The sequence below is a fragment of the Phascolarctos cinereus genome, unplaced genomic scaffold (assembly GCF_003287225.1).
Source record: "Phascolarctos cinereus isolate Bilbo 61053 unplaced genomic scaffold, phaCin_HiC Scaffold_2;HRSCAF=192, whole genome shotgun sequence".
Classification (NCBI taxonomy): Eukaryota; Metazoa; Chordata; class Mammalia; order Diprotodontia; family Phascolarctidae; genus Phascolarctos; species Phascolarctos cinereus.
This window is the reverse complement of record NW_027555625.1, coordinates 141,219,434-141,240,990: the sequence shown is the minus strand read 5'-3', so window position 1 is coordinate 141,240,990 and position 21,557 is coordinate 141,219,434. Positions and strand designations below refer to the sequence as shown.

General features: G+C 36.2%; 1 protein-coding gene across 6 annotated transcripts in view; it reads right to left on the bottom strand.

Moving 5' to 3' along the window:
• PPP3CC (protein phosphatase 3 catalytic subunit gamma) overlaps positions 1-21,557 on the bottom strand; it is a 104,107-nt gene that overhangs the window by 18,405 nt on the left and 64,145 nt on the right. For 5 of the 6 annotated variants that reach the window (XM_020975694.2, XM_020975689.2, XM_020975691.2 and 2 more), the window contains exons 4-8: positions 19,612-19,723; positions 12,022-12,167; positions 9,565-9,704; positions 510-587; positions 329-423 (exon numbers count right to left, since the gene is read on the bottom strand). In XM_020975694.2, the coding sequence (XP_020831353.1) occupies positions 329-423; positions 510-587; positions 9,565-9,704; positions 12,022-12,167; positions 19,612-19,723 (571 nt within the window). The remainder of the gene's footprint in view (positions 1-328; positions 424-509; positions 588-9,564; positions 9,705-12,021; positions 12,168-19,611; positions 19,724-21,557) is intronic. The other variant, XM_020975693.2, reaches the window with a different exon arrangement.

Here is a 21,557-nt window from a genome sequence, read left to right as displayed (position 1 = left end):
CTTTAAAAATAGATGACATTAGACTGAAAATAATAAATTACGCTGAGCAATCCGAGAGAGCCAACAAGCACAAAGACATGTAACACTAAGCTTTCTAAATCCAAGTCATAGACTCTTCTTGCATTTTGCCTCTGGAACACAAATGAGATCTACTTTCATTACTCATGTCCTGTCCTGAGGTTCCAACCAAGTTCTGAGGGTAATGAAATACAGCTGAGTAATTAACATCACCCTAGATCCCTGGAATAGGTTATTCCCATACAGTATTAAGTTAGCTATTCACATTTACCAATCAAACTCAAATCCAAACCCTGTCACAGTTCTTTACCTTTGTTGTTATAGACATCTAGGTAATTTGGGGCAGAGAAAATTGTAATGAGTGATGGAAAGCCTGTTGTCTGGCTCTTCCTATACATTCGATACCTGGAAAAGAAATGACAGCTTGTCTGTCCTGTTGTGAAAAGGAAAAACTCTCCAGTGACACTTGATGCAGTTCTAGTATCACTTACCCGGAATCCTGAGCTTCATGGGCTCTGATTATTGATAACAAACTATTGCTTTGCAAAAAGTCACAAACTGCAGGATAACTGGAAAAAAAAGTTTTTAGAAAATATGTTAATTCTGAGCTAAAACAATTCTTTTCAGGGTAAGGTGGGATGGGATAAAAATCATAGCATAGATTTAGAAGCATAAGGGATCTTAAAGGCTATCTAATCCAGCCTCTTAATTTTATTTCTTTAAACTTTTTTTTTCCAATAAACAAAAATCAAATTTCTTCCCCCCTCCGGGGAAAAACCTTTAAAATATACATAGTCAAGCAAGAAAAATCTCACCATCTGCCATACTTTAAAAATAATTATTTCGGGGCAGCTAGATGGCGCAGTGGATAGAGCACCGGCCCTGAAGTCAGGAGGACCTGAGTTCAAATCCGGCCTCAAACCAAACACTTGACACTTACTAGCTGTGTGACCCTGGGCAAGTCACTTAACCCCAATTGCCTAAAAAAGCAAAAATAAAAATAATTAAATTTAAAAAAATAATTATTTCATTTTATACTTAGTCTATCATCTCTGTCAGGGAGTACAACCTCTTTATTCTACAAACTGAGGTCCACAGAGTTTAAGTCAATCTGTTTCGATTTTAAACATGTAATGAACCAAGAGTTGTAGAACTTCAACAAGATCTTTGTATGTAATCAATTTATATTTTGGCCATTTGGTATGATCATTCCAAATAAAATATATAAATTAGAAGGGTTCCTTATGTTCTATTTTTTTTAAAAAGAAAAAAAAACCTTTACAATATCCCTCTTCAGTCCCCTTTTCTCTTCTCTCACTAACTCCTTAACACTCTGCAATCTGATTTCAGACCACATCAGTTAACTCAAACTGCCCTTTCCAAAGTCACTAATGATCTCTTAAATGACAAATTTAATGATTTTTCTTAAGTCTTCATAATACATTCTATAGAATTTTTAAATACAATTTCCATTCCTATCTCTTTCTGTTGAGTTTTGCTGGTATTATATAGGCTATAAATTTCTGTGTTCATCTTACTTTTAAAAAGAAAAATAAAAAACAGCACAACTGATCAATATATTGAAAAAATCCAAAAATATGTCCAATGTGTAACACCTATGGACCTAACTACCTCCATGAAGAAGTAAATTGGAGGTATCTTCTCAAATCTCTTCTTTTAAGTACCGCTTGATCTTGATAATTTTGTTAATAATCACTTCTGATTTTTGTTGTGTCGTGTTCTTTCCATGTACATCGCTGTAGTTATTGTGCATGTTGTTTTCTTGGCTCTGCTTACTTCACCCTGTATTAGTTCATGCAGATCTTTCTATGTTTTTCTATATTTATCATACACATAATTTCCTACAGCACAGTAACATTCCATTCCATTAACATACCACAATTTGTTTAGTCATTCCCCAACTGATGGGCCTCTACTTTGTTTCCAATTTTTTGTTACTATAAAAAGTGCCAGTATAAATACTTTTGGCATATATGTGGATTTTCTTAGGGGTATATAAGCTGAATAATGGGAGCCTCTGGTTGAAGGCTTCTTAACTTTTTAGTTGTTTTATTTCCATAATTCCAAGTTGCTTTCCAAAATGGCTGTACCATTTCACAGCTCTATCAACAATGCATTATTAATGTGCTGATCATTCCACAACTCTTCCAACATTGACTAATGCCATTTTTTGTCATCTTTTCCATTTTGCAGAATTGTGAGGTGAAGCGTCAAGGTTGTTTTGATTTGTATTTCTAGTATTAGTGTTTTGGAGCATTCTTTCATGTGGTGTGAATACTTTGCAGCTCTTTTTTTTGAGAACTATTTGTTTATATCCTTTGACCATATATCTATTGGGGAATGGCTGGTTAGTCATATATATTTATTTTTTATGTATCTTGGATTCCAAACTCTTATCAGAAAAATATGATAAAGATTTTCTCACCCATTTGGCAGCCTCCCTTCTTATCTTAAGTGCATTTTTTTTTCTGTGCAGAAGCTTTCCAGTTTCATGTAACCAACATGATCTATTTTATCTTTTATAATTGCTTCTATCTCTTGTTCTATCTCATAGCTATGAGAGGTATATAATCTAACTTTTTAATAGTATGTGTAGGTTTATTTATATCTTGTTATTTTGTTAATTTTTTAATTGAATCTTGACTTCTTTAACTAGGCTAGGCCATTGCAAAAAGTGTTAATTTCGTTTGTTTTTTGCTTATTCCCTTAATTTCTTTTTGTCTTATTTCTTTAGCTAATATTTCTAGCACCGTATCAAATAATAGTAATGATAATGGGCATTCTTGCTTTACCCTCATATTTACTGGACAGGTCTCTTGCATTTCACAATTATAAATAATGCTGACTCCAGGTTTTATTTAGATAGATAATACTTATAGTATCATGGGTAGCTAGACAGTGCAGCAGATAGAGCACTGGGCCTGGAGAGCTGAGTTCAAATCCAGCCTCAGATACTTAATAACTGTGTGACCTGAGCAAGTTAGCCTCTGTCTGCCTCAGTTTCTTCATCTGTAAAGTAAACTGGAGAAGGAAATGGCAAACCATTCCATTAACTTTGCCAAGAAAACCCCAAACGGGATCATGAAGATTTGGAAATGATTGAAACAACTCAACAACAACTTATCGTATCAAGAAAAGGTCCATTCATTTCTATGATTTTTAATGGAAATGGGCATCATATTTTGTGAAAAAAATTTCTATTTACTGATATAATCATGATTCATATTGTTTTCACAATTCATGTGGTGTATTATATTTATCCTCTCTTAACAGTGAAACATACATTCTTGGTATAAAAACCTAGTCATAGGATAAAACTGTTTTTAGTATGTTATTGTGGCTTTTCTGCTAATAGGTTAATCATTATTTATGTATCAATATACATTAGGGATATTGATCTATACTTTTCTCTAATTTGTTTTCCCCTAGTTTGTATATCAAGATTATACACCTGCAATATAAAAGGAGTTTGATAAAATTCTTTTTCTATTTCTGCAAACAGCTTACACAGTACTGGAATTGTCCTTTGAATGTCTGATATGATACACTTTTAAAAAAATATATAATTCACTTAGAAATCCATCTAGACCTGGGCTTTTTTTTTTCCTTGGAGTTCACTTATGGCTTATTTTTTTTCTATTTCTCATTCTGTCAATCTGAGTATTTTATGTTTGTAAATGTCTATTTCATTGAATTTATTAAATTTGTTAGTCAAAACTGGACAAAATAGTTTCCAATAATTCCCTTTACTTCATTTGTTGTCAATTCTCCTTTTTCTTTTTTTTCTTTTAGGCAATTGGGGTTAAGTGGCTTGCCCAGGGTCACACAGCCAGTAAGTGTTAAGTGTTTGGTCTGAGGCTGCATTTGAACTCAGGTCCTCCTGACTTCAGGGCTGGTGTTCTATCCACTGCGCCACCTAGCTGCCCATCCTTTTTCATTTTTGATACTGGCAATTTGGTTTTCCTCTTTCTTTTTCTTCAGTCAGACTGAGTAATGATTCATCTATTCTTTTAGCACTCAGCACAGTGCCTACCACAAAGAAGGCATTTAATAATAATAAATAATAATAAACACTAATAAATGTTTATTGATCTATTTCATTAGTTCCTCAAAAAAAACCCCAGCTCCCTTGTTGTATTTATCATATCAACTGGTTTTTGCCTTCGTTTTTTAAAATCTGTTCTTTAATTTATTGAACTATTCTTTTGTTGATGAAAGCAATATTTAAATACATAAAATTTCCCCTATGAAATGCTTTAGCAGCATTCTAAAGGTTCTGGTATACTGTTTCCTTTTTGTCATTTTCTTTGAAGAAGTTATCTATTTTTTCTGATTTGTTCTTTGACCTAATTCTTTAAAATTAAGTTATTTAGTCACCATTCAAGTTTGAATCCTTTCCTCAAAGGCATTTTATTATTATTTAATTGTCCCTCGTTTGGTTAAGATGAGTTACGTTCATATGGCACCTAATCCTCCATCTTTCCTCCATTTTTGTACACTTTTCATCTCAAGTTCCAATTATGATAAATAAGTTCTGCCCATTTCTCCTTCATTTCTTTTCTAGCATATTACCTTTTCTTTCCTCTTTTAAAACCAAGAAAACAGACACTAACAGTCTGTAGTCCCTCTGTTCATCTTATTTAATTCCCTTTATGACCCTTGAAGTCATTAAGATTCTGAAGGGACACGTATCTTTCTTCCACCATTAGAAGGACTTCATCATTATTTAGTCCCTTCAAATTGCTCAAATGTATTTATTTTGTTATGTTTCTCTCGACTTTTATATTTGCATCTGAAACTTATACTCAGCTCTGTTCTTCTCATCAGGTATGCTTAAATGTCATCTACTTCATTAATGATCTGAATTTTTTTTTCTCCCTCCAGGACTGTACTCAGTCTTGCAGGATAAGTTATTTCTGGTTGTTAACTTCTATTTTTTGCCTTTTCAAGTATCACATTCCAAGATTTTCATGCCTTTAGCAATTTGCTGGGTTTTACAGGATCTTGCCTATAGTTCCTTAGTACATAAGCTTTCTTTCTAGCTGCTTACAGTACTTTTTCTTTGACCTATAAGCTCTGGATTTTTGTTAGGACATTTTGGGGTGTTTTCATTTTGGAGATTCCTTCAGAAGGTGGCCAGTGGATTCTTGCTGTTTTCATTTTGCCCTCTGATTTTCACAGAATCTGTGCAATATTTATGATTTCTGAAAATGTGAGATCCAGACCTATTTTTTGGGGGAGGAAGTGTTGGGGCTCAGGGTGGGAAAGAGGAAGGTTAAGTTGTGGTTTGAATAGAGTCTGATGATTCTTAAATTGTCTCTCCTTGAACTGTTTTATAGGTTAATACTTTTTGATAGTAGATACATTGTATTTTCTTGTTGTTTTTTCCCCCAATATTAATTTTGTTTCAATATCTCTTTTCTCCTGAAGTCATTCAGTTTTATTTGATCCATTCAAAATTTCAGGGAGTCTCTGACACTTGGGTAAAGTTTTTCTTTTTCTTTCTTCCTTTTTTTTTCTTTTTTTTTTTTTTTGGTGAGGCAATTGAGGTTAAGTGACTTGCCCAGAGTTGCACATCTATTTATATTATGTGTCTGAGGCCACATTTGAACTCGGGTCCTCCTGACTCCAGAAGAGGTACTCTATCCACTGCGCCACCTAGCTGCCCCCAGGTAAGGTTTTTCTACTTTCTCTTCTAAACTATTTATTCTCCTTCTAATTCTTTTGTCCAAAGCTCTTATTTCACCTATAATTCCATTTAAAAAATCTCTTGATTTATTTCTTCCAGGTACTTCCATAGTCCTTGTGTTAAAGCCATTTCCCCCGCTGAGGTTCCACTTGTAGTTGTTATGGAATTGTTTTCTTCCTGCAGGTTTATCTCTGGGTCACTGACTCATAATATTTGATAGTGTTCTGTGTCATCTTTTGTTTATTCATGTTTCAAATTCAGTTCCTGATTTGGGACTTTGTGCAAAGATTAAGCTCCACTCATTCACACATTACTGAATGGGGTGGAGAGGACCTTTTTCATCATGGCCTTGTTTTCTTGGATTCCTGCCATCAGCTTCCACTTTCCTAGGTGTATGTGCTCAGAACTCTGTGTCTGGTTGTTTCTAGTCAGGATGCTTTGGCAGTTTTCTGTCCCTGCTGGGGTTTCCCTACTCAGGATGTTGCGATTCTCTTCAATCCCTCCTGGGGACTTCCCTGTTTACCTGCACTCATGCTAATTTCTCTGGCAGGACCTCTCATCTAGTATTCATAGCTTCTAGCTGTCTTTTCTCTTCAAACTTGAACTGGATGAAGGAGTTTAGTGGATTCTTGGTCACTGTTCAATTTTGTGTTCTTTTTAAGATCACTGGTGAAGTAAAAGTGGGAGATTTGTAGAACGTTTCATGTATCTATATAACCAGAAATTTGTAGTCAGTCAAAAAGCCTAATATGTGCTAGACACCTTACTAAATGCTGGGGATACAAAGAAAAGGAAAAAACAAACAAAACAACTACACCTCCAAACAGTCCCTGCTCTCTAAAAGCTTATGGTCTATTGGTGGAGAGAGTAGGCAAATAAGATATGTAAAGGATAAACTGGAGATAATCAATAGAAGGAAGGCATTATTATTAAGGGGGATTCAGAAAGACTTCTTGCAGAAGATGGGATTTTAGCTGGGACTTAAGAAAGTCAGGGAAGTAAGGAAACAGATGAAGAGGGAGAGAATGTCAAGCACTGGGGGAGAGCCGGAAAAAAATGCTCAGAGTTGAGAGAAGCAGTATCTTGTGCAAGGAACAGTCAGGAGGCCAGTGTCAGTGGATTGCAGAGTATGTAGGGGGCAATAAGGTATAAGAAGACTGTATTTATTTCATTATCAGTATTTTGCTTCTATTTATTAATGCTGTGTCATGTTTAAACATAATCTCTTTGAGAGCAGACTATTTCATATTTTCTTCTCTCTGTTATCTAAAACAGTGCTATATCACAGGTACTAATTTTTGTTAATTGCTTGTTTAGTCTTCTCCCAACAATTTACATTTGTGAAAAGGCTCCCTCCACCTCAACATGGGTTGAAGTTCTTCCTTCGCTCCCAGGTCCAGCTCAGGTGCCACCCAGAGACAAATCAATTAGGTTACTTGGGGAGATATGATGTGAGACAATTCTTAATATAACTTTTTATAAATGTACAAACATCTGATACCAGAAGACTACTCACCAATATGTATGTGTATATGTACATATGTATAATGATAAATTAATTTTGCAAACCCCTAGAAGTACAGTTTTCAAGCCTTTCCTGGGGCACACAAATGCCTTAAACCTGACTTTCATGCCAATTTCCTTCTTATTTTTTTCTCACACCCCCACATCTACCACAAGAAATGATCTTTCTCTCTCTCACCTAAATTATGTCTCTCTAATTGACCTTTCCTCTGCACTTACAAGATTCTGTCTTACAATTATTTATGTCTTCTATTTTATTATACTGTAAACACTTTAAGGGCAGAAACTGTGTCATTTTATTTTTCTATTTCCAATGCTTATATATAGTCAGAATGATAGATCTGGACTCATTCAAGACCCATACACCGCAGATAGCACAATGCTTAAACAGAAGCATGTCAATGGATAAATACTTAAACTGAACAACAAATCTTCATATTTATTTAGCACCCTAAAGTTTACAGATCATTTCTCTCACAATAACCTTGCAAAGTTCATTTCCATTCTGTTAAAAGAATAAAGATCAAAAGACTAAAAAATAAAAGAAGCACTTAAAAACCACACGGCAAGTAGCAGCATCAGAACATGGCCTTTAAAGCTGTGTACTCTAGGAACAAACATAAAAAAGCTCATACTAGCCTTCTGAAGGGCAATAACTTTAAAATGGGTATCTTCAGGTGTCAAATTTTTCTAGGAGAAATAGCTGGGGCTTGAGAAGCAGAACAGAAATACAATCAATCTGAGGTTACTTGGGGTTTAATTATTTAGTGGGTAAATTGCTCATCCTCTGGGCAATGTTAGCATTTTCACTAGATAAGAGCATGGGGTGGAGAAAGAAAGTGGAAATCAACCAAAGAAAATGGAAATAATTCCATTTTGTCATTTATAAGCAATCAGTAAAAAAAAAAAAGGTTGTTGGTATGCCCAAAGGGCTATAAAACTGTGCATACTCTTGACCCAGCAATAACACTTCTAGTGCTGTATCCCAAAGAGACCACAAAAATGGGAAAAGGACTCACATGTACAAAAATATCTGTAGCAGCCTTTTTTGCGGTGGCAAAAGAATTGGAAATTGAAGAGATGCCCATCAGCCAGGGAATGGCTGAACAAGTTGTGGCATATGAATGTAATGGAAGATTATTGTGCTATAAGAAATGATGAAAAGGCAGACTTCAGAACAACCTGGAAAGACTTGAATGAATTGATGCTGAGTGAAGTGAGCAGAACCAGGAGAACACTGCACACAGTAACAGCCACATTGTGCGATGACTAACTTTGATAGACTTATCTCTTCTCAGCAATGCAAGGACCCAAGACAACTCCAAAGGACTCATGATGGAAAATGCTGTCCACATCCAGAAAAAGAACTACAGAGTCCGAATGCAGATCAAAGGATATTATTTGCTTTCTTTTTTCTTTTTCTTTTGTTTCTTCTTTCTCGTGGCTTCTCCCATTGGTTCTAATCCTTCTTTACAACATGACTAATGTGAAAACAGGTTCAATATGAATGTATGTGTAGAGCCTGCATCAAATTGCACACCATCTTGGGGTGGGGGGAGGGGAGAGACGGGGAGAAAATTTGGAACTCAAAATCTTATGGACGTGAATGTTGAAAACCAAAATAAACAAACAAAAAAAAATCCTGATTCTTTAAAAAAAAAAAAGGGAGAACAATGTTCAAAATGTTGCTTAAAATTAAGCTTCTGGCTTATCTACAGATTTTTATCAATGTTTCATTCTCGCCTAATTATATAAAGACAAGAGAATTTTATTAAGATGTGCATTACTGAGTTGAATATAATTGTAGGTTATTTTTTGTTTTTTAAATTCCATGCTACCTTTTCCACTGTTTTTTCCAAGACAATACCAAACAACTATGATTAAACCATAGATTTAGTGAAAACCACCAATAATAATAACTCCCAATGTCCTGAGTTTAATAAATATCTAACTAACCCCCCACACCTGCATCTATAGTACCAGAAAATGATCACAGATTTGGATTGTCATGAGACAATGAAGGATTCTCAATTAGATTCAACCTATGTACTTAGACAGGAAGCTGAAACAAGAATTATCTGGATAATGCTTAGTTAACCAGAAAACTACATTAGAAGAGTTTAGAAAAAAGGAAAAAGAGAAGTTGACTTATGGTTAAGGTTGACAACTTAAACTCTAAATAACATAACATATTAAATGTAATATATTAAATTTGAAAATGAATCTCTAGACTTAATTTACTTTTTGCAAAATCTGAATACAAAAAGCATTCTGGCTTACCAACCCTACTTTGTAACTTAAAAAATGTTTACCTGTAAAAGAAGGAGCACCCTCGGACAGTGTTGTGGCTAAAGTGCTCCATGGTCTTCTCACTGCCATACTCCTCCAAGGGATCAGACCAAAGCAGGTCACACATTGGTCCAAAAGCTGGAGGTTCCCTAAACCTGTCTAACTAGAAGGCACATAAAAGGCAAAGAAAACCATGAAAACAGAATGATTTTTGGTATTTTGTAGGTCAAGCAATTATTCTACTTCCCCTTATTTAGTGTAAGAAAAGTAAATAGCAACTTCCAATAAGATTCACATGTAAAAAGAGCACAAAAAATGAAAGCTAGCTCTGTTTTCTTATTAAGGATGATGAAATTACAACTTTCTAGGGGCACATAATAATCCACATCTATTATCTTTCATGGTTATTCCCTCCTGATCCTTCTTTTTACTCCATTTGAAAAATGCTGGGTGCATGGAGTTCTCTCTTTACTTAGACGAGGTATTTTAATGCAAGTTGCAGCAACTTAGGTTTTTTTTGGTGACTGCTGTTTTAGTTATAACAGTCTAATCCCATCACTCACCTGTAGGTGAGAAAACTGAGGCAAAGAACATCTTATATTAATGCCCTCTAACATTCCAGCCCCTCCCCTTTCATGGTACCCTAAGCACTGTTGGGCTCTTTATTCAATCAGTCAATAAATGTTTAAGCCCTTCTATGTGCTAAGCACTGTGCTAAGTGCTACGGATACAAAGAAAGACAAAAGCCAGTCCCTGCCCTAAAGAGCTCACATTCTAATGGAGGTGACAACATGCAAAAAACTATGTACAAACAGGCTTTTTATCAATAAAATGGAAATAATCAATGGAAGGAAGGCCCTAGAATTAAGGGGGATGGGAAAGACTTTCTGTGGAAAGTGAGATTTTAGCTAGGACTCAAAGGAAGCCACAAGGAGGAAATGAAGAGGGAGAAAATTCCAGGCACGCATTTTTATCTGCCAATAAAAACACCCAGAGTCTGGAGATGGAGTGTTTTTTTAGAGGAAGGAGGCCAGCAAGATGGAATCAAAGCATACATGGGGGGAAGAGTGCAAGGTATAAAAAGACTAGAAAGAGGGGTGTGTGACACAGGTTATGAAGGACTTTCAATACCAAGCAGAGGATTTTATATTTGGTAGGGAGCCACTGGAGTGTACTGAGTTGGTAACATGGTTAGACCTGTGCTTTAGAAAAACAACTGTGGCAGGTGAATGGAGGATGGACTAGTGTAGGAAGGGAGGGAGTAGCAGGGAGACCAACTAGCAGACTACTGCAATAGTCCTGGCATGAGGTGATGAGGGCCTTCACTAGGGTGGGGGCAGTGTCAGAGAAGAGAAGGAGGCATATTACAAAATACGTTAAAAAGTAACACTGGTCGGCCTTAGCAACAGACTAGATATGGGAATAGGTGGGTAAGAGGATGATACCTAGGTTTTGAGCCTGTGTCACTGGGAGGATGGTGATGCCCTGAAAGTATTAGGGAAATCAGGAAGATGGGAGGGTTTGGGAGGAAAGATAATGAGTTCAGTTTTGGATAGGCTGAGTTTAAGATGTCTACTGAACATCCAGTTCAAGATGTCTAATAGGTAACTGGAGATGCCTATTAGAGGAGATCAATAGAAAGGTCAACAGAGGAGGTCAATAGAGAAGCTAGGGCTAGATAAATCAATTTGAGAATCATCAGCACAGAAAATGATAATTAAATCCATAATGAGATCACTAAGAAAAACAGCATAGAGGAAGAGAAGAAAGACTAAGGCAGAATTCTATGGGATACCCATGGCTACCCTGAATGAAAATAGCAAAGAAGATTAAGGAGTAGTCAGATAGACAGGAAGGAAACCAAGAGAGAGCAGTCTCACATAAATTTAGAGAGAAGAGACTATTAAGGACACAAGGCCTCTGGCACCCAGCTATCGCTTGTGGCTCCAGGAGACTACAGCATGTGCAGTGGCCCATACCTCGGTAAAACCATTTTGGCAGATAGGCTAAATGAGGCTGAAGGTAACCGACTGGCCCCATCGGTGAGTTAGAAGGATGTGTACCCCAAGCATGGGAAGACTCCCCCAGCAGAACAGACAGATGAGAACAATTTGTTCCAACAGCCATGAAAGAATGCTATCGTTTCTTAGACCCACAGGTGAAAGCTGGGTGGCAGGTGGACACCAAAGGTGGAAAGCAGCCCTGAAAAAGCGCTTGGCAGCCCCCATACCAGAGGTACTAGTCTTCCCTGAACATCCTGTATACCTCACAGTATAAGTGATATAATAACAACAATAAAATAGTGGCAAAATAATGACAATAATCTTACTTAAATTAACATGCAAATGATCTGTGATGACTTCAGTGTCTGGTACTCTCAGCATGGATACTCCCTCCATCAGCACAAATTGAAATGATGGCCACCCATTCATGATTTAATAGATAAGACTAGTAGATAATATAGAGGAATGACTACTTACTCTCCTAATGTCATCTAGAGAACTGATTTCCGGAGACAATCCTCCATGTACACACAGAAACTGCTGGTTTAAGAGTGCAGCAAGAGGAAGACAATCGAATGTATCCATGCATGCATCATATATCTGCTCTGAATATTTGATTCGACCTAATGGAAAAGGAATATAGAGTTACAACAAAACGGAAAGAGAAAAGAGTACAAAACTTTACCATACAGGCTAAATAGACTAATCAGAAGTATGCAAAACAGTTTTAAACCTGCTTGTTGTTTTAGGTTCATTAAAAGAAAACATGCCAGGATTTTGGCAGAGTTGCTAAATAGACAAACTAGAAAAGGGAAGACAAAAGATTAATATTCTTGGTAACTCCAGTATTATTAAAAACCACAACAAAAAACTCAACCCCACTGTAATCATAGTCTGAGGATAGATTTTTGCTGAAAGTCATCTGTCACTTTCTTGAAAGGATAAAGCTTAATTCAGTTTCGTCAGGATGCCTCTGAAAATAGTTTCAAGACAGGCCTGATCAGAATGGCTAACAAAATGACATTCAGCAACTCACGTTTTCTTATTTTTGCTATACTTTAATTTATGAACTGTCTCCCTCCCTCCACACCCTGCACTAGAGAATGACACCACCTGATGCAGAAGTTTGTGTGTATATACATATATACACATACATACATAAATATATAATACTATACTATGCATACTTCTATTTATCAGTTATTTCTCTGGAGATAGACAGCATCTTTCTTCACAGGTCTTTCATAATTGATTTGAATGTTTATATTACTTAGAATACAGTTATTCACAGCTATTCTCTGAACAATATTGCGGTTACTGTATATAATGTTTTCTTCGTTCTGCTCATTTCACTCTTCATTATTTCATGCAAATTTTCCCATGTTTTCCTAACTCAATCTGCTCATCATTTCTTACAGTACAATAGCATTCCATCACATTCATATACCACACCTTGTTTTGCCATTCCCCAATTGATGGACATCCCTTTAATTTTCAGTTCTTTGCCTCCACAAAGAGAGTGGCTATAAATATTTTAGTATAGGTTTTTTTCCTTTTAACCTGATCACCTTGGGAAACGGATTTAATCGTGGTATTGCTGTATCAAAGGTTATATACAGTTTTATAACTATTGGGGACTAATTCCAAGTTGTTCTCCAAAATGGCTGGATTAGTTCACTGTTCCATCAATACTGTATTATTAGTGTCCCAATTTTTCATATCCCCTCCCGTATGAGATAATTATCTCAAAGTGGCTTTAATTTGCATTTCTCTAATCAATAGTGATTTCAAGTATTTTTTCATAAGACTATATAGTTTTGATTTCTTCATCAAAAAACTGCCTGTTCATATCCTCTGACAATTTATCAATTGGAGAATGACTAGTATTCTTAAAAATCTGACAAAGTTTTGAGATATGAGACCTTTATCTAAGAAGCTGTCTCAACATATTTTCTCCCAATTTTGTTTTCCTTCTAATATTGGCTACATTGGCTTTATTTGTACAAAAACTTTAAAATTTACCGTAATCAAAATTAGCCATTTTACATGTCATTCTGCTCTCTACCTTGTTTATTCATAAGTTCTTCTGCTATCTGTTAAGTCTGATAGGTAATATATTCTATGTTCTTCTAATTTACTTATGATTTGTTCTTTAACTCATTCTTTTTTATAAATTTATTTTTAGTTTTCAACATTTACTTTCACAAGATTTTGAGTTCCAAATTTTCACCCCATCTCGCCCCTTCCCCCACCCCAAGATGGCATGCATTCTGAATACCCCTTCCCCTAGTCTGCCTTCTCTTCTATCTCTCCCCCCATCTCTTATCCCCTTCCCCTTCTGTTTTCCTGTAGGGCAGGATAGATTTCTGTACCCCACTTCCTGTATTTCTTATTTCCCAGTTGCATGTGAAAACATTTTTTTTTAAACATGCGTTTTTAAAATTTTGGGTTCCAAATTTTCTCCCTTCCTCCCTCCCCACCCACCCTCATTGAAGAGGGAAGTAACTCAATATAGTGCGCAGTTATTCAAAACACTTCCATAGTAGACATGTTGTGAAATACTAACTCTATTTCCCTTAATCCTATCCTGCCCCCCATTTATTCTATTCTTTCTTTTGACCCTGTCTCTCCTCAGAAGTATTTGCTTCTGATTACCCCCTTTCCCAATCTGCCCTCCTCTCTATCATCTCCCTGCTCTCTTGTCCCCTTCCCCCCCTATTTTCCAGTAGGGTAAGACAGATTTCCATACTCTATTGAGTGTGTATGTTATTCCCTCCTTAAACCAAATCCTATGAGAATAAGATTCACTCATTCCCTCTCACCTTCCTCTGTTTCCCCTCCACTGTAACAGCCTTTTCTTTTTTTTTTGTGAGATAATTTACCCTGTTCTACCTCTCCTTTTCTCCTCCCAGTATAATCCTCTCTCATACCTTAATTTTATTCTCCAGATATGACCCCTTCATTTTCAACTCACCCTGTGTCCTCTATCTATCTATCTATCTATCTATCTATCTATCTATCTATCTATCTATCTACCCACCCATACATACATATAATTTTTTCCCTCCAACTACCCTAATACTGACAAAGGTCTCATGAGTTATAAATATCATCTTTTCATGCAGGAATGTAAACTAACTCACTCATTCTTTAAGATTAGGTTATTTAGTCTTCTATTAATTTTTAATCTGTGTTTTCATGGTCTCTTATCAAATGTATTTTTTATTACGTTATGACCAGAAAAGGATGCATTTAGTATTTCTGCTTTTCTACATCTAACTACAAAGTTTTATGCTCTAATATATGGTCAATTTTTGTAAAAGATACCACTGAGAAAAAGGTATATTCCTTTTTATTCCCATTCAATTTTCTCCAGGTATCTATCATATCTAGCTTATCTAAGATTCTATCCAACTCTGACTTCTTTCTTATCTTTTCGTTAGATTTATCTAGTTCTGAGAAGGGAAGGTTGAAGTACTCCACTATTAATAGTTCTGCTATCTATTTCCACCTGTAATTCATTTAGCTTTTCCTTTAAAAATCTGGATGCAACAACATTTGATACATATAGGTACAGCATTGGTATTACTTCATTATCTATGATACCTTTTATAATAATGTAGTTTCCTTGTTTATCTCTTTCAATTAAATCTATTTTAGCTTTAATTTTGTCTGAGATAATGATTGCTATCCCTCCTTTCTTTTTCTGCATCAAATGAACCATAATAAATTTTACTCCAGTTTTTTATTTTTACTCTATGTGTATCTCTCATTTTAAAATTTGTTTCTTATAAACAGTCAGAATCTGGTTTTTAACCCCTTCTGCTATCTGTTTCCATTTTATAGCCAAGTTCATCCCATTTACATTCAAAGTTATAATCACTAGCTGTGTATTTCCCTCCACCCTATTTTTCCTCATTGTTTATCCTTCTCTCCCTCTCTTTTTACCTTATCCCTCTTTCTTAGCAATGCTGTCATCTCAAATGCTCTTATTCCTTGTAGTTCCTCCTGCTGCTGCAAGCTTCAGCTCACCCCTCTGTCCTGGAACCAAAACCAGGGACTCTGCTCTCCTGTGAGTGAATACAGCCAGCAGGGCTCCTCTCCTCTTTGACCACTCACTGAGGTATCCTTCCTCCTCCTTGCCTACAGCAACCACCAGAGACCTATCTGGTCAGTATACCTGGGACCAGCGTCAAGCACCAGCAGAGGGCCCTGCAATCTTCCCCTGATCAGCTGTCTGACCTCTACACTGTCCATGGGACATAAGTTCCTGAATCTGAGGCTGCTGCAAACATAGCTGCCCCCAGGGCTTGTTGTTTGTGGATTTGCTGGGATCTGCTCCAGGTATCTGCACTTCAATCAGGCCATACCATCATCCTGGGAGGTCAGGTCTTTCCTAATGTTCTCCAAGTTGTTTTAGGTTGGACAACTGCTTTACCCCAACTTCTAATTATTTCTGGCTCTCTAAAGTCACTTGGAGGCACTATTTTAAATTATTTCTTGGGGAATTTGGGAGAACCACGTAATTTCCTATCTTATTCCACCATCATCCCAGAATCCTCTCCAGTAACTCACATTTTCAAAATCCCAAAGCTGTAGTATTCTTTAAGAACATTAGGGATAGGGACCAGACACCAAAGAAAAAAGTCACTGTCTTGTCCAAATTACCACTTTTTTCAATTTATTCTAATAACAATGCTGCTTTTGTTAGCAAAATCCAGAAATTGGCTTTCTCCTATGTTATTGTTTAACTATGTATCCAAAAATGATCAAATTTAGAAATAAAGAACCAGTTTGCATGAGCTGTTCTAAATTTTAAGATCTTTGATTTTTATATATCATATCAACTGTAAAAGCACTAGGTTTTTAATTACATAATGGCAAAAAGATAATTTTAGTGTGAGGAGACTCAGTAAGCAAACTAAAATTTTACCTTTTGCTTTTCTCTAAAACAAAACTAAAAATTCCAATCTGGTGTTTGAAAAAACAGAGGGTGGGAATTGTTTCTAACTAATAAAAGTTACTGAAATGTAGATTTCCCCCAGTTTAGGCACCTTAACAGAGGAATAAAGCCAATTATTTTCTTCCAACTGTAAAAAGACCCAGCTGCACAATCTGGAACTAAACATCACTTGCTAGTAATTACAGGGTACTGATTCTAAAATTCAGGGTGGCCCTTTAAGAGAGATCAGCCTGTCCATGAAAACAGCTTTGCAGAACAGCATACAGATATCCCTTATGCAGGAATAAAGCAAAAACAAACAAAAATTTTTAAAAACCCTGTAATTGCACTGAGGTGAATTTTTTTCACAGTTCAGACTCAATGCTATACAGGAACTAAAGGAAAACAAATAGACATTTAAAAAGGGAAGGAAACCAGAGAGGAGTTTTCTCCTAAAACCATTTTGCTTTGTACAAACTACTTATCATTGTGGCAAAATCATGTAAAAAGCAAATAAAACTCCAGAGATGGAAAATCCCACACAGAAGACACTTAAGATGTCTCTCTGTATCAGGGGTGGGGAACCTTTGGCCTCAAGGCCACATGTGGCCCTCTAGGTCCTCACCTGTGGCCCCCTTTGACTGACTCCAAACTTCACAGAACAAATGGATTTTTCACACTCTAAAGTCACTTTGAGGCATCCATCTCCATTATAAATATTGTATTCTGATTTAATTAGCTCAAATTTTTATGGATCTTGAAAAATGCTACATCTTTAATTTTGCCAATAAAATCTTGGTTAAAAAGTTCTTGAATAACCACCTTTACTTCCTGCCAAATTCAAAACCACCCAAATGGATTTGTTCTGTGAAGTTTGGATTTAGTCAAAAGGCCACACTTGAGGCCTCGAGGCCCCAGGTTCCCCACCCCTGTTCTGTATTTCTCCCACATCTTCCTAAAAAAGGATCATTTTAATGGTCAACAAGAACTTAGGAGTAACAGGGTGACCTGGGGTAAATTTTCACTGAAAAGAGCAAAATGCATTCTAATTCTGATTAATACACCTAGCTTTCCTCACTACTGACCTACAGTCTAATAATGCTTAAAAGGAGAAATTAAGTACTAGCAACAATATGTTGAATGTTTCAAACTAAGTAGATTGTTTAAGATGATTGTTAAATTTGATCTTGTAGTTTCAAGAAAAAGAGTTTACCAACTTATGCCAGCAAACATCTTCATGGTGGCAGGGGAAGGAGTTCCCGAAATTTTTTCAGGTCCACCTTCACCTCCTCCCATGGTTAAACGTAAACTGAATGAAACCACCATTACCACCAACAAAAAGAAGCGAAGGTAGAGTAACTATTGCTGTAACGATTTTAAGTAGAAGTCATCAATACTTTAATTAACATGAATAAAATAAATATCTGATTATCAAATTACCCTAAACTGATGCAGCCAATCCCTCTCTCCCACAATAAGATCTCTCTCTCTCTCTTTTTTTTGGCTAGGCAGTGGGGTTAAGTGACTTGCCCAGGGTCACACAGCTAGTGAGTGTTATGTGTCTGAGGCCGGATTTGAACTTAGGTCCTCCTGACTCCAGGGTCAATGTTCTATCCACTTTGCCACCTAGCTGCCCCCAATAAGATCTCTTTGAACGGAAAAAAATGGAATACAATGAAAAATTATATAAAATTACTGCCTACAAAATATGGTAGAACTTTTTTTCTCTACAGGTAAATAATCACAAAATGTAGTCTCATAGCAAGTTAAATGGAACTCAGGGAAATGGGGGTGTTGAGGATGGTAAACAGACATTAGTCATTTTCTCAGTCATTTAAAATCTAACTAGATGGAACACTCACTTGTCTTCTCTTACTCCATGACCCTCCTCCCTTTTTAAAACTTCACTCTGCTCATAGAATAGCCCCTCACAAAGCTACAAAGTTTGAAAACTCCACTATTTCTATGGGATCTATCCATCCATAACTCCTGACATGTTTTTCCTCTGCTCTGTTGTATAAGCTTCATAGACTCAAGTCTACTGCTAGCAACTGCTTTATGGTCACCTATCTACAAGTGGGAAACATCATCAGAGCCAGAAGATAAGATGCCAACTCTTTAGGAAGGGGAACTTACAGGGATTCATTCTCACATCTCATTCCTAAAGGTTCTTCTCCACCCTCAGGAAAGGAGGTGGGGAGTTGACAGGGGTAACAAGGAAGGCGAGGGAGTATAGATAGGTTTTGCAATGAAATGCTCATCCTCAAGAAAGACACAGCCAGGGATGCAGGCAATTCCTCAGAGGCTGCAAGTGGATTGGCTTACCTTGCAACACTAGCAGTGGGGGTATTGGTTCCTCTAGCACATGTGTGGGCCTGTGAGGATGTCAGTGGTACTGCTTCTGCTATTAGGGAGACCACCCAGGCTTAAGCAATCTGTGGTATTAAGAGCAAAATTACAGGCTACACTAGTGCTTCATAATGAATGTGGTGGAAAGCAAACCTGAAATCTTAGGTTTGAGTCTTGGCTCCAGCAGCAACAGGAGTGATGTGTGACCATAGTCAAGTTTTTTAACCTCTCTGGGTTTAATTTTCCTTACATGCAAATAGGAGTAGTGATGTTTTTCATTTTCTACCTCATAAGGCTGTTGCAAAGAAAATGGCTTTGTGAATCTTAAAGCACAAGAGAAATGTAAATTATATAAACTAGATTATATTGGCAGGGGGACTATGCCCTATGTTCAGAGTAATATGATTTTTTTTTTTTGGACAGTCCTCTGCCCATGTTTCAGTCTTTTTTCAAGCAAGGAATTATAAAAAGTTAACCAACCCCAGTAGGTGAATATAGTTTTGAAAGTTCGTTAGATAATTTTTCCTTTAAGAAAAATTTGAACTAGAGCAAATCTAAGGTGTCACAATCAGAGGTAAAGATAACGTAAGAAAACCTTCTGAGATATTGCATTCATGGCCTGTTTGCTGCTTTCTCATATTTTAACCTTAAGCTAAAAACACACACACACTCCTTATAAACCAAGAACATTATAACCATTTTATTTTTCTATATACTTTTAATTGTGGGCCCAACTATTTACAAAGGTTCTTCTAAAGAAAACAAATTAAACTTACATTCCTGTCTAAAGGTGAAGTATTCTGTGAGATGCCTGCATTCATGGTTGCCTCGAAGCAGAAATAACGTTCTGGGATGATGAATCTTTAAACTCCATAAGTACAGCACACACTATAAGATAAATTCAAGGATAGAATGACATTCAATAAATTATTTATGAGGGAGAAAAGTCCATAGGAAATATTAGAAATGCTGAGGAGAGTTCCAAAAATTCCTATTAATATGTTTCACAATATTCTAAGGAAATGAGCATTGAATACTAAGTCTAATTTACAAACTAGACAACTAAAGTGTTAAAGACTAGGTAAATAGTTCAAAACCTAATAATGAAGCTCAAAGTCTAAGCTAGAATGAAATCCTAGATTTCTTAACTACCAGTTCTAGAATTCATAGCAATACAATTTATCCTTTTTGAGTTCTTCTAAAACAATAGAAGAAATATATTAAAAAAATCTATATTTTAGCAGTCACTTCAAATAACTGGCAGATACTATCACCTCCAACTGAAACTAGTCTTATAGTCATGGTAGAGTAGATATCTGCCCTCCTTCAATAGCATAAAAAGCAAAATTACCCATTTTTAAGGCAGCTTCCTAGTTTTACATAAGTTTAAAGGGAAGAAAGCAAATAAAACTGGAATAGTAGGTTTCTATTCTAAAAGTTTTATTTGGAATTTCCAAAAGTGCAAGGTACTAATCAGGTATAGGACAAAACTAATGTTAAAAACAAACACAAGTTCCCTATTTTATTTAAATGCTGTGGTGTACGTCCTGTAAGCAAATACCAGGCTTCCTTTACTATTCATCTTTTCACACATCAATGACCAAGCTCTTTAAAATTTATTACCACCCACATTTATTCTACCTACAGATCTCTCACATATTTCTTTGTTAAGTACACATATCAAAGATGAATAAAATAGTGGGTCTTAACTTTAGGAACAAAAGAACTTTTGCTGTTAGTTTCCTCAGGAATTTATATATTAAGACTCCTGTTGAAGTTTCGTCATCCATAATCACCATTATGTTTTTTCCCCATGACTACAAACTATTACGCATCATTTTAAATGGGATCAATTTTTTTTTGCTTTCATTTCACTTTTATTTGCATTCTAATGTTATATTTACTCCCGTGCCATAAGCTTTTGTTTCTTCAGTTTCTTCTGAGATTCTTTTTCTTTTGAGCAACCTCCTCTTCTGGTTTAGGAACAATTTGTTCCTTTTCAGTAAGTAGCATCTCAATATGGCAAGGAGAACTCTTGTATGGGTTGATCCGCCCATGAGCCCTGTAAGTACGCTGTCACATTTTGGGAGCCTTGTTAACTTGGATATGATCAATGACAAGAGAATTCACATCCAAACCCTTTAGTTCTGCATTATTCTCTGCATTTTTAAGTATATGCAGCAAGAATTCAGCACTCTTTTTGGGCCAATGACCCTGCGTCCAACCCCACTGCTTAGCCTGGGCACACCTGCCAACTGCACCATTATATCGCCTGAAGGGCACACATTGTTTCTTCAATGTGACATCTTCCAAATACTTGGTAGCTTTTTGGATATGTATGCCCTTGATAGCTTGGGCTGTTTCACGGGTGTGAAGTGGACCCGGAGATTTGAACCCCTTGACTTGCATGATTTTTTGGGGTTCTCTGGATCAAGAAAGTACCTCACCATTTTAAACGATTACCTAGGAAGGGTCAAGGGAAGAGCTGGGATCAATTTTTTAAAGGCCACACCACATCAAACACACATTTTAAAAAGAGAAATAACAAAAGGTCTGTCATGGTTTTAATTTTCCAAAAAATCCTTAAATTTATATCATAGAAACTGAGACTATCAAGAGCCAATTTGTAGCAACGAGGAACAAACTGGTTACACTGACATCTAAAGAGGAACAACTATACGCGACCAAGGTGATTATAAAGAATAAATCAGCTAAAGAAAAC